This window comes from Salmo trutta, chromosome 36, assembly GCF_901001165.1.
Source record: "Salmo trutta chromosome 36, fSalTru1.1, whole genome shotgun sequence".
NCBI lineage: Eukaryota > Metazoa > Chordata > Actinopteri > Salmoniformes > Salmonidae > Salmo > Salmo trutta.
This window is the reverse complement of record NC_042992.1, coordinates 27,561,110-27,576,430: the sequence shown is the minus strand read 5'-3', so window position 1 is coordinate 27,576,430 and position 15,321 is coordinate 27,561,110. Positions and strand designations below refer to the sequence as shown.

The window sequence follows — 15,321 nt, the reverse complement described above, 5'->3', positions numbered from 1 at the left end:
AATACAGTATGTTATGTAGTGTATGGTTACATAAGACAAAGGGTAATTTAAGGCAATAACACAAACATCTAGCAACCCAAAGGCTGCGATTTTAGCAACTTTTCCACTACTTACTACTTTGCAACTACTTGGCATGAAACCTAACCCTTCCCTAACCTTAACCCTTTTAGCTAACCCTTCCCCTAACGCTAACCTTAACTATTTTAGCTAACCCTTCCCTAACCTTAACCCTTTAACCTAACTCCTAAACTTAACCCTTAACCCTAACCCCTAGCCAGCTAGTTAACGTTAGCCACCTAGCTAGAATTCGTAACATATTATACATTTTGCTAAATCGGAACATATACTACGTTTACCAAATTCCTAACATATAATATGAATTGTAATTCGTAACATATGATACAAAATGGATGAAGACATTGAGAAATTGATACGTGCCATACTAAATGGACATCACTGATTTACATACATAATAATACGAAATGCTCTGAGACTAGGTTGCAGCCAGTCCAATTTCAGCTGGAACAGACATTGCTTCTAGTCCCATAAGAGCAGGGGTTGTAAAGGTGACATACACTACCATAAAAAAACAATACCTCGGAGTCAGTGGTGAGATACGGACAGAATCTACTCTGTTACAAACACTTACAGGAAAAGTCATAAAATATTCCTGCAAATTAATCTTTATACTAAACTCAGCAAAAAAAGAAACGTCCCTTTTTCAGGACGCTGTCTTTCAAAGATAATCCGTAAAAATCCAAATAACTTCACAGATCTTTATTGTAAAGGGAGCGGTCGTTAAGACACTAACAGCTTACAAACGGTAGGCAATTAAGGTCACAGTTATGAAAACTTAGGACACTAAAGAGGCCTTTCTACTGACTCTGAAAAACACCAAAAGAAAGATGCCCAGGGTCCCTGCTCATCTGTGTGAACATGCCTTAGGCATGCTGCAAGGAGGCATGAGGACTGCAGATGTGGCCAGGGCAATAAATGGCAATGTCCGTACTGTGAGACGCCTAAGACAGCGCTACAAGGAGACAGGACGAACAGCTGATCGTCCTCACAGTGGCAGACCACGTGTAACAACACCTTCACAGGATCGGTACATCCGAACATCACACCTGCGGGACAGGTACAGGATGGCAACAACAACTGCCCGACTTACACCAGGAACGCACAATCCCTCCATCAGTGCTCAGACTGTCCGCAATAGGCTGAGAGAGGCTGGACTGAGGGCTTGTAGGCCTGTTGTAAGGCAGGTCCTCAACAGACATCACCGTTAACAACGTTGCCTATGGCCACAAACCCACCGTCGCAGGACCAGACAGGACTGGCAAAAAGTGCTCTCCAGCATGACAATGCCACCAGCCATACTGCTCGTTCTGTGCGTGATTTCCTGCAAGACAGGAATGTCAGTGTTCTGCCATGGCCAGCAAAGAGCCCGGAACTCAATCCCATTGAGCAGGTCTGAGACCTGTTGGTGGAAGAGTGGGGTAACATCTCACAGCTAAGAACTGGCAAATCTGGTGCAGTCCATGAGGAGGAGGCCACACCAGATACTGACTGTTACTTTTGATTTTGACCCTCCCTTTGTCCAGGGACACATTATTCCATTTCTGTTAGTCACATGTCTGTGGAACTTGTTCAGTTTATGTCTCAGTTGTTGAATCTTGTTATGTTCATACAAATATTTAGACATGTTAAGTTTGATGAAAATAAACGCAGTTGACAGTGAGAGGACGTTTCTTTGTTTGCTGATACCGTCTGTAGTGTATAGGCCATTTTATCAATGTCTGTCTGTGTCCTCATGCCAACCGTGCCAACCTAAAAAACTCTATTGGCACATGTGCAATGACATCCACAGGCCACTGGAGGGCAGTCTAAGCTGGGTACAGGTAGTTCTTGATACATCATCAAGTAGTATGTAAATTGGTTCAATACCAGACAAATATGAACTACATTACATAATATCTGATTTATTTATTTATGATCAGTCCATATTACTGCATTTATAAAAAAAACTGTTATGATCTCAAATAATAAAATACTATAGATCCTACATAAAATAGCAAATAAAAGTAATGTTTTTTTTAAAGATGTAACTTCAGGCCTCACTTACACATTCTGTTGAGGCCCTAATCAAAATGAACTGATATTGACTTTTGGTCTAGAGTAGGCCAAGAGTAGGCCAAGAGTAGACAAATATTGTGTTTAGAGTAATGTTTACAGTGTGAGGGGAGGTGGTAGTGTCATACACAGAGAGTCAACAGACACCCAGCAGGTCAAGAGATGCTCCCGTTGCCTCACAGCTTGGACCAGAGGGCTGGGCTGCAGCTGTTCTGTTCAGCAGATGTCTTCATGCCGCCAGAATGCAGACAGTAAACCTGCAGACAGACATACTAACTCCCGTGTGGCGCAGTGGTCTAAGGCACAGCATCTCAGTGCTAGAGATGTCACTACAGACCCTGGTTCGATTCCAGGCTGTATCACAACCATGTGTGTTTGGGAGTCCCATAGGGTGGGGCACAATTGGCCCAGTGTTGTTAGGGTTTTGGCCGGGTAGGCCATCATTTAAAATAAGAATTTGTTTTTAACGGACTTGCCTAGTTAAATAAATGAAATAAACACACAAACACCATGACCATGTTGCTTCTCAAACCTCATGGCTGGCCCTGAATAACTTGGTGTCTTTCTTGGCTTATTGTATGGATCTCTACTAAGTTTACATCTATAAATTATTTCTAGAGAGGAAACAGGACAAAGGGATGTAAACCAGTTTGTATTATTCAGTAAGTGAATGCTGCATGATTTATAAACTAGGTTATTGTCAGAGATTGCTCTCAGTCAGATTGAATAGTTTGAAAATACTAGGCCCGAGTGAAAGTGCCTGTACGCAGCCCTTAGTCATGGTATATTGTCCATATACCACAAACCCACAATGCGCCTTATTGCTATTATAAACCGATTACCAACATAAATAGAACAGTAAACTAGTATTTTTACATCATAGCCCTGGTATATTTAAGCAATAAGGCCTGGGGGGTATATGGCCATTGTACGAGGGCTAAGAGCTGTTCTTAGGGATGATGCAACTCGTCCCTGAATGCGGATTGGCTGATATACCATGGGTATGACAAAACATGACTTTTTACTGTTCTAATTACGTTGGTAACCAGTTTATATTAGCAGTATGGCACCTCAAGGGTTTGCGGTATATGGCCAATATTCCACTGCTAATGGCGGACTCCACATTGCATCCTGCTAAGAACAGCCTTAGCCATGCTATATTTGCCATATACCACAAACACCTGAGGTGCCTTATTGCTATTATAAAGTGGTTTCCAACGTTTGCCACACCTCCTCGGCCATTATTGCATAATAATAATGAGATTGTTTTTTTTCTCATTGACAGTATTTTTATGGATTTCTATACACTGTGCTGGCCTCGCGTCCCTGGCGTCTCGGAGGACTGGTGTTTTGGGAGGGTTGAACGCTGAAAACATTCATGGAGGAGCTCGGTGATGTCATCTGAAAACTCACTCCCCCAAGTCAAACGCGCCGATTTGTTCTCTTCTTGTTTTTTATTTTCGCCCTAGAGTTTCTCCAATGCGTCGCGGACCACAGCACACAAGGTAGTCAAATAACGAGGTAGTCAAATAACTAAAGTTAAACTGTAGATCCGCTTTGCTGTCTAAACGACGTGGGACTAAGGGGGTTTGGCGACTGGACATAGAACCAAACAGCCCCTTTTCTGTGGGCGAGCGCGTCAACTTTTATTCGAACCCCAAAAATGAATCGGAGTTTAAATAAATCCCAATCTTCCCTGCAATACTTGGACTGCATCGCGGTTGAAGTGAAAAGCAAGGTAAGCAGACTACCCTATCGAATGCACCCATTTAGACACCATCGTGGCATTTTTTCTCAAATTAGGCTAAATTAGGCTAAACTACTTCACATACTCTGGAATGGGGTTTGCGGCAAAAGGGACTCGGGGGGTGGTGGAGACTGCAGACCATACAACTACTTGTCTAGATTTGACCTGGCACATGCTATGGGAACTTGCACTCTCAACAATTAAGCCAGTTGTCTAAATGAACAATTGGTTGTAAACTGGTTTTCACAAGGCAACTTCTAGGGAAAAAAACCCTAAGGACTAATCATGTAAATCCTTATGCCATGGCAGCAGGATTTTTCACTACTGTCACGATTTTCTAGAAAAACTGGTTTTGCAATGAGGAAAGTCCTTTTTTAAACGTGTTAATTATTAGAACGAAAGACTCCTGTTAATTTGCAAGAGAGTAAGTAGAGTCAAGACATGGATACTTTCTGAAACTAGACTTTTTGTTGTTGTTGCTACTAAGTAACCTAGTTGACACTGACAGCGTGTGGATTTCAATAGCACCACGGCAATACACCGACCGACCTTACAATATATATCATAGCTGTGCTTTCTCAAACAAATAACATTCCAATACAAGTCCTAAGATCAATTGATTCAGTTATTTTAACAAATCTGTTCTCATTGTTGCAAAACAACAATCTAGTCATCTATCGATTTGGGCCAGAAACGTGTGTGTGAAGTATTCACAAAGATAGTGTACTGGGCTTTAATAGTCTTGTATTAGTGGACCGATATAGCCATCTGCAACTCCAGCCCCAAAATACTTCCAGCAGCAATGCCAGAAACCTGAGACATTTAGTGTTTTAGTTATTAGGACAAGGATCTCTTGACCTGGTGGGGGTCTGACTCTATGTGAAGCTACCTCTTCCCCTCACACTGTAAACATCACTCTAAGACTGGAGTATCTATCTGCCTGCCTGCCTGCCTGCCTGCCTGCCTGCCTGCCTGCCTGCCTGTCTGCCTGCCTGTCTGCCTGCCTACCAACAGACAGACAGACTGGTGATAAGATGAAAAGGTGCTGTTGAAACTGTTTGAGGGAAATAGATAAGTTCAGATACTAGATCTCTAAACTACTGGCCCATGTCTTGCCTTTCCTCCATCCTGACATGTCAAGATATTGTACTGATAGTGTGTTCTTTTACTCCTATGATATGTTGTTCAGGTTCCTCCATCATTCCTCCCTATCCTCCTCTCGTATAAGCAAGGTTTAAGATGGAACTGGAGTCTAGTGCATTTGCAGGTGTCGTTCACAGCCTGCCCACTTAGGCACGTTGTATAATTTTTGTTGTGCAGTATTGGAATTTGTGGCTGGCTGTGTTTTGATGAAGGCTCAAGGCTCTCCTTGGTGAAGTGCATCATGGCACCATGCCTGCTGCAGAGCCAAGCCCCTCCATTGTCTCAGAGGGCTGAGTGAGTATTCAGCCTAATTCAGAGTTAGTATTCAGCCTCACTCTAATTCATACCAGGGCTGGAATGCTGCTGACCCACTGTCTCTCTGTCTGTGGTGAAAGGAGGCCCTGTTTCAGGAGCCCTAGGAGAGAGTTAGCCCCCCCCCCCCCCCTTCTGGGCTCTCTCTCCTGGGAACCCATTAAGGATCAAGCTGTTTTTTGTTTTTGGGTGTTGTGTTTTAAAACACAACCTCGGACAGGTTGAGGGGGAAACTTTAGGAGAAATGTGTCATCGAGAGCCCTAGTGGGATGGGCTAGGTTGGGCAGGACTAAACGTGTCATCACAGAACTGTCTGTAGTAGTGATGGTGAGTCAGCCAGTGTCCTCTAGTGACACAACATCCATACTCACCATCACCACTCTATTCATGCCTGTTGGGAGTGTTACATCACCCAGGCACCACTACCTGATGGAGTGAGTCGGTATCCGTCTCCTGGGGATGTCATAAAGGGTTTTAGTTCCTGCTTCTCACTGACCCAGGATGAGAACCTGTTCTCAGGGGAATCGTTCTGTTTCTGTTAACCCCAGACTGCAACAGAACAGACTAGAACAACAGGGCTTCTCAAAGGACAGCTGTGTTGCAGCGGGCTGGTTTGTCTCTGCATCAGGTGTTATCTGCAGAGGTGTAAGATGATACCGTTAGCATGTCTTTTCTCACCCGACAGAATCTACCTCACCCTCTTCCCTCCCTCCCTCACCCATCATGGTTCATCTCTCAACCACTGGCATTTTCATCTCCATGCAAAACTGTCCACAGGTTAGCCGAGCAGGGTAGACTAACTGTCACACGGGAGGAACGTGATAAGACTGAAGCCGTTGGCGAGCTTAGACTAGCCTCCATGTCAGTCAGTGTGTTGGCCTAATGTTTGAGCAGTGTAGTCTGTACCTGTCTGGACCCGCTGACGTTCTGCTGTGGGGGGGTTCTTTGTTAGTGTGATGTATTACTTCAGGTTTAGATTCAGATTTAGCTCATGGCCTTGTCTAGACTTGTAGCTGGCCCCTTTAGGGCCTTTTCAGTTTTAATACACAGGCTGTTTTAACAGCTCAGTCACATGGATGACACAGTAACCTACAAAAATGGGGGGGAATAAGGTGACGACCTACTTTCAACGACTAACATATCTAGCACTTCTAGAGTTCTGTTTTTGAATCCATTTGATTTTATATTTTTCATAACTGTCATTTTAGGAGTTTTTCCCACAAGACCTCATTAGCCCAGAAGCGGAGAGAGAACAGTCTGTCACAAACTCATCACTTATTGCTTAATGGAAGGCTCAGTTGCCGATTTATTTTAGTGTGTGCTCATATGCGACTTTGCCTGTGTGTGTGTTTATTTGTGTTTGGCATCAGTATGAGTTGGATGGCACACCTGGCGTAGCAACATGCTCCGATGGTATTTCACATTGTAATGGCAGCCTTCATGACAGGCCCAGTCTAACAAAGGTCTCCCAGCAGTCTAACCCAGACCTCCCTCTAGGACAAACTGCCATTCAGACCTTGGTCTCTGAGCAAATAATTACCGGACCATCGCAGAGTGCAGCACATCGCGCCACCATTCACAAATGACTGAGGTTGTAATGTGACAGTGCTATTGTCAGAGACAAAGCCTAGCTTGTTATGCAGGCCCAGTGCCCACGCATACAGTACTAGAGTTTCTACTGGCCGTGTCAGTCACATGACCACAGCTGTGACCCCTAGGTCAACCCAGCTGCTCTCCGTGGTGGTCCAGTCATACACACACACACACACACACACACACACACACACACACACACACACACACACACACACACACACACACACACACACACAATGACACGCCAGTACAGACAATCACGCCTCTAGGCATCCTGTCTGAGCAAACATGGTGTGTGTGTGTGTGTGTGTGTGTGCACGCAGTCAGTTTGTCCATATAATATTGCTCAGACAAAGACAGTGTAAAATTTTGTTCTGACGTCAACTGTGTTCGCGTCATCTCATCCAGATAGGCCGGTTTACTGCTGTCTCATTCACCTGCATTGTTCCATTTTTGAAGTCTGTTCCCCAAATGGCACCCTGCTCCCTATATAGTGCAAGTGCACTACATTTGACCTGGGACCTTGGTCAACAGTAGTGGACTATATAGGGGAAAGGGTGCATTTGAGACAAGCCTAAACCTCCACTTCCCTCTGTTGCTTCAGTGGGATAAATCAAAGACCTGGGCGTAGCAGTCACATTGTAGCAATCTGGCTCTGTTTTTAGCCGAGTCGTCACTTGTTACATTGTGTACACAGTTTTATATTGGTTAGACTGTCTGTGAAGGTCAGTATCATGTTGTTCAGATGTCCTGAATGAATATTGTGTCTGTCAGACAAAACAGAATTGGCACTCTGCCAATTCAATTCAGAACGTCATATAACCTTAGTGGTAGATTGTTCTCCAATGTGAATCCGTTGTAAATCACTTCTCTTCATACTTGCTGTATGTTAAGTGTCCTGAAAATGTCCCCCTTACATGTTACATCCCTCAGTCTTGTGACACTGTGATTGCTTCGCTTTTTAGGACTCTTTTCCACCGAGGTTTATTTATGTCTTCCTATGAGTTTATAGGCCAGATCGATTAGATTGAGCCGACCTTCTACTTGAGTCTCAATCGGGGTTCAGTGCTGTGCTCTGTCACCCATAGCCACTCTTGCTAAGTCATCCCTATGTGTTGTCCCTGCAGTATGGAGCAGAGTTCCGGCGGTTCTCCGTGGACCGTGTCAAACCGGGGAAGTTCGAGGACTTCTATAAGCTCATCATGCACGTTCACCGCATCTCCAACATGGAGGTCATGATTGGCTACGCTGACATCCACGGAGACCTGCTGCCAATCAACAACGACGACAACTTCTGTAAGGCGGTGTCTACGGCCCACCCGCTGCTCCGAGTCTTCATACAGAGACAAGGTGAGGAGGAGATAGACTAGACCTGTATGGTACACTTTCCTCTATCAGCGACAACTGTTTTCTTTTACGTCGTCAGTGGTTATGCAATGAATACGGTCTGATTTCTCACCACTAGCTGTCGGGATCCTTTTGTCTGCCTCACACTGGAGAGGTGGCTGTCCTGTACTGCTGGCCGTGTGTGTGTGTGTGTGTGTGTGTGTGTGTGTGTGTGTGTGTGTGTGTGTGTGTGTGTGTGTGCGCGTGTGTGTGGGGGGGAGGGGGGGTTTAGTCCTGTGTGCTATCTTAAAGTGAAATGCTTGCAGGCGAATGCAGCCAATAGAAAGAAGTCGATGGGAGCCAGTGTGCTGACATACCAGACATTACTGAGAACAAAAGCCCCGCTTGAATGAGAGGTTCCTCACTGTGTAGGTCTGAGCTGAGTGCTGCTCATCCAAATGCAACACTCCCAAACACTGAATGGGAGCCCACCCCCCCCGTATACACAAGGCATGCGGAGGCTGCTTCCCCCTGTATACCAGGCATGGGGAGCCCACTGCAGCCGGCCCCAGCATACAAGTGACTCCATCATTCATGTTTCATGTGAAATCCTCAGTGGAATGTTCACGTCATTGGCTGTGTTGTGTTTCCTGGTGTGCTGTCTCACTACATACTGCTACAGTCCGTGTTATGACAATACTCCCACTGATTGTAATACAAGAGGCTGAACAAAGCGGGGTGTTATCATAGCACATTGCTGACACAAAGGATTTGTCTGTTGAAATGATGCCTCTCCAGTAGTCTATAATTTTATACAGAATGAAGAAGCCACAGGAAGATTATACACAGCCTCTCCTAAATAAAGAATGAAGGTTTTATTGGGTGTTTTGAAGAGTTAAGTAAAGATGGTGAAGTATTCATATGTGAGCGGCAGGGTAAGGGAACTTATTGCATTATAACTCATGGTGTAAGCATGAGTAGTATTTAGGGTATTTTGCTCTGTTGTTTCTTTGGGGATGAGTTAACATTCAGGTGCTGTGTGTTGAGTAGAGGTCGACCGTTATTTTTTTTTTTATAAAAAAAATAAATAAAAATTATTATTATATATATTTTTTATTTATTTATTTGTAATAATGACAATTACAACAATACTGAATGAACACTTATTTGTAACTTAATATAATACATAAATAAAATCTATTTAGCCTCAAATAAATAATGAAACATGTTCAATTTGGTTTAAATAATGCAAAAACAAAGTGTTGGAGAAGAAAGTAAAAGTGCAATATGTGCCATGTAAGAAAGCTAACGTTTAAGTGCCTTGCTCAGAACATGGGAACATATGAAAGCTGGTGGTTCCTTTTAACATGAGCCTTCAATATTCCCAGGTAAGAAGTTTTAGGTTGTAGTTATTATAGGAATTATAGGACTATTTCTCTCTATACGATTTGTATTTCATATACCTTTGACTATTGGATGTTCTTATAGGCACTTTAGTATTGCCAGTGTAACAGTATAGCTTCTGTCCCTCTCCTCGCTCCTACCTGGGCTCGAACCAGGAACACATCGACAACAGCCACCCTCGAAGCAGCGTTACCCATGTAGAGCAAGCGGAACAACTACTCCAAGTCTCAGAGCGAGTGACGTTTGAAACGCTATTAGCGCGCACCCGGCTAACTAGCTAGCCATTTCACATCGGTTACACCAGCCTAATCTTGGGAGTTGACAGGCTTGAAGTCATAAACAGCGCAATGCATTGCGAAAGCTGCTGGCAAAACGCACGAAGGTGCTGTTTGAATGAATGCTTACCACCGCTCAGTCAGACTGCTCTATCAAATCATAGACTTAATTATAATATAATAAACACACAGAAATACGAGCCTTAGGTCATTAATAGTTTCCGTATTCGACCATATCATCTCAAAAACCAAACGTTTTTTCTTTAAGTGAAATACGGAACCGGTCCATATTTTATCTAACGGGTGGCATCCCTAAGTCTAAATATTCCTGTTACATTGCACAACCGTCAATGGTATGTCATAATTACGTAAAATTCTGGCAAATTAGTTCGCAATGAGCCAGGCAATGAACACGAGCAGTGACACAATTTCATGTTAGCAGGCAATATTAACTAAATATGCAGGTTTAAAAATATATACTTGTGTATTGATTTTAAAGAAAGGCATTGATGTTTATGGTTAGGTACATTGGTGCAACGACAGTGCTTGTTGCGCTTGTTAAATCATCACCCGTTTGTCGAAGTAGGCTGTGATCGATGAGAAATTAACAGGCACCGCATCGATTATATGCAACGCAGGACACGTTAGATAAACTAGTAATATCATCAACCATGTGTAGTTAACTAGTGTTTATGTTAAGATTGATAGTTCTTTTATAAGATACATTTAATGCTAGCTAGCAACTTACCTTGGCTTCTTGCTGCCCTCGCGTAACAGGTAGTCAGCCTGCCATGCAGGCTCCTCGTGGAGTGCAATGTAAGGCAGGTGGTTAGAGCGTTGGACTGGTAACCAGAAGGTTGCAAAAACGAATCCCCCCTGAACAAGGCAGTTAACCTGTTGAGGACAGACGTTCCGCTAGCGGAACCCCGTTCTGCCTGTGGAACCCCTAGCCAACAGCATCGCACGGCGCGAAATACAAAACTAACTAAAATACCACAATTCAATTTTCTCAACTATTTTACACCATTTTAAAGATAAGACTCTCGTTAATTTAACCACATTGTCCGATTTCAAAAAGACTTTACAGCGAAAGCAAAACATTAGATTATGTTAGGAGAGTACATAGACACAAATAATCACACAGCCATTTTCCAAGCAAGCATATATGTCACATAAACCCAAACCACAGCTAAATGCAGCACTAACCTTTGATGATCTTCATCAGATGACACTCCTAGGACATTGATTCAATACATGCATGTATTGAATAACAATCAAGTTCATATTTATATCAAAAACCAGCTTTTTACATTAGCATGTGATGTTCAGAACTAGCATACCCACCGAAAACTTCCGGTGAATTTACTAAATTACTCATGATAAACGTTGACAAAATACATAACAATTATTTTGAGAATTATTTTTTTCTTCACATTTTTTAGTCATTTAGCAGACGCTCTTATCCAGAGCGACTTACAGTAGTGAATGCATACATTTCATACATTTTTTTTCTGTGCTGGCCCCCCGTGGGAATCGAACCCACAACCCTGGCGTTGCAAACACCATGCTCTACCAACTGAGCTACAGGGAAGGCTAGAATTATAGATACAGACCTCCTTAATGCAATCACTATGTCCGATTTTAAAATAGCTTTTCGGCTAAAGCACATAATGCAATATTCTGAGTACATACCTCGGCCATCACGGCTAGCTATTTTGACATCCGCCAACTTCGGGGTCACCTAAACTCAGAATTACTATTAGAAAAATTGGATTACCTTTGCTGTTCTTCGTCAGAATGCACTCCCAGGACTTCTACTTCAACAACAAATGTTGTTTTGGTTCCAAATAATCCATAGTTATATCCAAATACCTCCGTTTTTGTTCATGCGTTCAGGTCACTATCCGAAGGGTAACGCGCGAGCGCTTTTCGTGACAAAAAATGTCAAATATTCCATTACCGTACTTAGAAGCATGTGAAACGCTGTTTAAAATCAATTTTTATGCTATTTTTCTCATAAAATATAGATAATATTCCAACCGGGCAGCGTTGTATTCATTCAAAGAGAAAGAAAAACATGGGGAGTTCTCGTGAACGCGCATCTCCAGTCTCACTGTCCCCAGGCTGACCACTTACAAACTCTGCTCCTATACTTTGCCCAGAGACAACAGACACCCCATTCCACTTTCTGGCGGCTTTAGAGAGCCAATGGAAGCCTTAGAAAGTGTCACGTTACAGCACAGATGCTGTAATTTCGATAGAGCTGTAACAGAAGGACAACAAATTGTCAGACAGGGCACTTCCTGCATGGAATCTTCTCATGTTTTGGCCTGCCATATGAGTTCTGTTATACTCACAGACACCATTCAAACAGTTTTAGAAACTTTGGAGTGTTTTCTATCCAAATCTACTAATTATATGCATATTCTAGTTTCTGAGCAGGAGTAGTAACCAGATTAAATCGTGTACGGTTTTTATCCGGCCGTGAAAATATTGTCCCCTATCCCAAAGAAGTTAACCCTCGTTCCTAGGCCGTCATTGAAAATAAGAAAGCATTCTTAATCTGAAAAAAGAAATCGGCAAATCGGTGGCCAAAAATACCGATTACCGATTTGTTATGAAAACTTGAAATCGGCCATTACGATTAATCGGTCAACCTCTAGTATTGAGGCCATTGTTGTACTAACTTCTAGTCATACTGAGGTGTATTCCTGCCTGTGTATCTGTGAGTAAATTGTCCCTGTGGTGACTAGCGCTGGGTCGTACCAGCCTACCAGCAGGGCACCAGGAGCACCGTGTTAACAAGCACCACAGGTTTCCCGTCAGTCACGCTGTCCAAGCGTCTCCGGACCACCCGGAGAACAATCCAGGCCTCTGTCAGAGACGGTCAGTAGTTAGAACAGGCCTCTCTCAGAGCCTCTCACAGAGACATTAGTTTGACTCAGAGTCACGACTCGGTCACTCTTATCCTATTCTAATGCAGTATGGGTCATCTGGACCTGCAGACTGACTGAACAAATACTTAACTAGACCTTAACCTCAGAGACAACAATGCTGCTCACAACAGCAACAGTCTTAAACATTCTTCTTCACTCTGTTTTGTGTGACCTCATACTTGGAGAAAGCTGGAGAGGAAATTATTTATGCAAAACACACCTCTGAGTGAAACTCTGGAATCGGTTTATAAGACTGAACAGAGCAGGTTAATTTCCCTGACAACGGCCCAGAACCCTTCACTGCCTGTCAGTTTATAGAGACTTCTCTCTCACCACATGAAATCTGACCCAGCCAATCAGAGTAGACATAAAGTCAGACAAGGCCCCAAGGGCCAGGTTAGGGGGATAACTACATCGCCTCCATGGTCCTCTGCCATGAGAAGGACCCATTGATGTGCTGCTGCACAGGTGCACATCACCCCTCCTCCTGGGATCCACGAAGACCCTCAGATCTCTGGGTAATGACTAATCTGAGTCCAGGGGGGTACTGAACCTGGAAGAGCCCCGCAGAGGTTCCACTTCCTCCTGGTTTACATTAGATTTTTTGGGGTACTTTTACCCCTTTCTCTCCCCAATTTCGTGGTATTTAATTGGTAGTTAGTCTTGTCCCATCGCTGAAACTCCCGTGCAGACTCAGAAGAGGCGACGGTCGAGAGACATGCGTCCTCCGAAACACGACCCTCCCAAGCCGCACTGCTTCTTGACACACTGCTCGCTTAACCCGGAAGCCAGCCGCACCAATGTGTCGGAGGAAACACAGTACAACTTGTGACCGGCCCGCCACGAGCCGCTAGAGTGCGATGGGACAAGGACATCCCAGTCGGCAAAACCCTCCCCTTAAACCGCTGCAGCACTCAGGAGGCCCCTCCTGGTTTAATTCGAACTCTCCCCCCAACTACCTTTCCCAACTCCACCCCCCTATGAGTGTGGGAACCTTGCTGCTGCATTTACAATGTTCTCTCTCTGACCGGTAACAAGGCCTGTCGTTAGTGTAGAGGAATCAGTCGGTAGCCACATGCATCGGTGCAGCTGGCTTTCACCCGTCCTGCCTGTGCTGTCCATTGTTCAGTGAGTTATGAGGTAGGATGATCAACTCAGACTGAGTGGGAGAGGCTTGAGGATCTTTCTCCACCTGCTATTATACAATATTTTCCTGTAAAACAGGGAGATCCAGGAAGTTGGAATAATTCCCTGATGTCATTTCCTAGCTCATCCTGTTACTGGAGCCACGTCTGTTTTGCAAACTAATGATCAATAAACTGCCGAGATGCTGAAGCTGTGGCCTCGACTAGTAATCTGGTCACGGAGGAAGAACAGTATTAGGACTGTCCTGTAGACGTATAGAGCAGAGACAGTGGGGAACTCTGGAACATTCTATTCTAGTGTATGACTGTTACAGTTCGGGAGCTGGGGAAGATGCAACAGGAGTATAAGGACAGAGGAAAAATAGTTTGTGGAAAGCAGGCCTGTATTCAGACTCCCTGCCTGAGACAATGTGTGGGTGTGATTGTAGCTGTCCAGGCATGGGGCCCTGCTGGTCACTCACATTAGCTCTGGGTCAGAGAGCTGTAGTGGGCCAGCTTTGTGTGGCCTCCATGGCACTGCAGTGGTGGAGCTTTAGGTTGGGTCTGAAATGTCACCCTATTCACTATATCGTGCATTGCTTTTGAAGAGGGTCATATAGGGTCACAGGCTTTAGTCTTTAGACCAGCTCTGGCCTGACAACTTCTAATGTAGCCCAAGCTGATGATAATGGCTGCATAGGGTTATAAAGGTTCAACATGTGAATTGTAACTTTTCATTGAAATTGATTCTAATTGCATTATAAATACAGAATGAAATAACTGGCACACATGGTTTTTGTCAGGGGTAGGCAATAGATTCAGCTGCAGGCTGAATTCTTTTTTTTTTTTAAGAATTTCTTTTTCAGAGGGAATTGTCTGGGGGCCGGAACATAATTAGAATAATTTGTACACTGCAAATTGACCAGAACTAAGGCCAAAAACAAATGTTATTTGAAAATAACAATTTCATACAGTTCCTTCAGGAAATATTCACACCCCTTGACCTTTTCCACATTTTGTTGTGTTGGAAAGTGAGATTAAAATGAATTTAATTGTCACTTTTTGTCAATGATCTACACAAAATACTCTTAATGTCCAAGTGGAAGAGAAATTATAACATTAAAACAAAACACTATGTTCATTAGATAAGTATTCAACCTCCTCAGTCAATACATGTTAGAATCATTTTTGACGGTGATTACAGCTGTGAGTCTTTCTGGGTAAGTCTAAGCTTTTCACACCTGAATTGTGCAACATTTGCCCATTTATTCTTTTCAAAATTCGTCAAGTGTTGTCAAATTGGTTGTTGATCATTGCTAGACAACCAT

At 43.6% G+C, this 15,321-nt stretch overlaps 1 protein-coding gene across 1 annotated transcript in view; it reads left to right on the top strand.

The window, feature by feature from the left end:
* Nucleotides 1–3,468: 3,468 nt before the first annotated feature.
* LOC115175767 (partitioning defective 6 homolog gamma) overlaps nt 3,469–15,321 on the top strand; it is a 43,251-nt gene continuing 31,398 nt past the window's right edge. The window contains exons 1-2 of the mRNA XM_029735250.1: nt 3,469–3,868; nt 8,056–8,278. Coding sequence (XP_029591110.1) covers nt 3,794–3,868; nt 8,056–8,278 — 298 coding nt within the window. The 5' untranslated portion in view covers nt 3,469–3,793. The remainder of the gene's footprint in view (nt 3,869–8,055; nt 8,279–15,321) is intronic.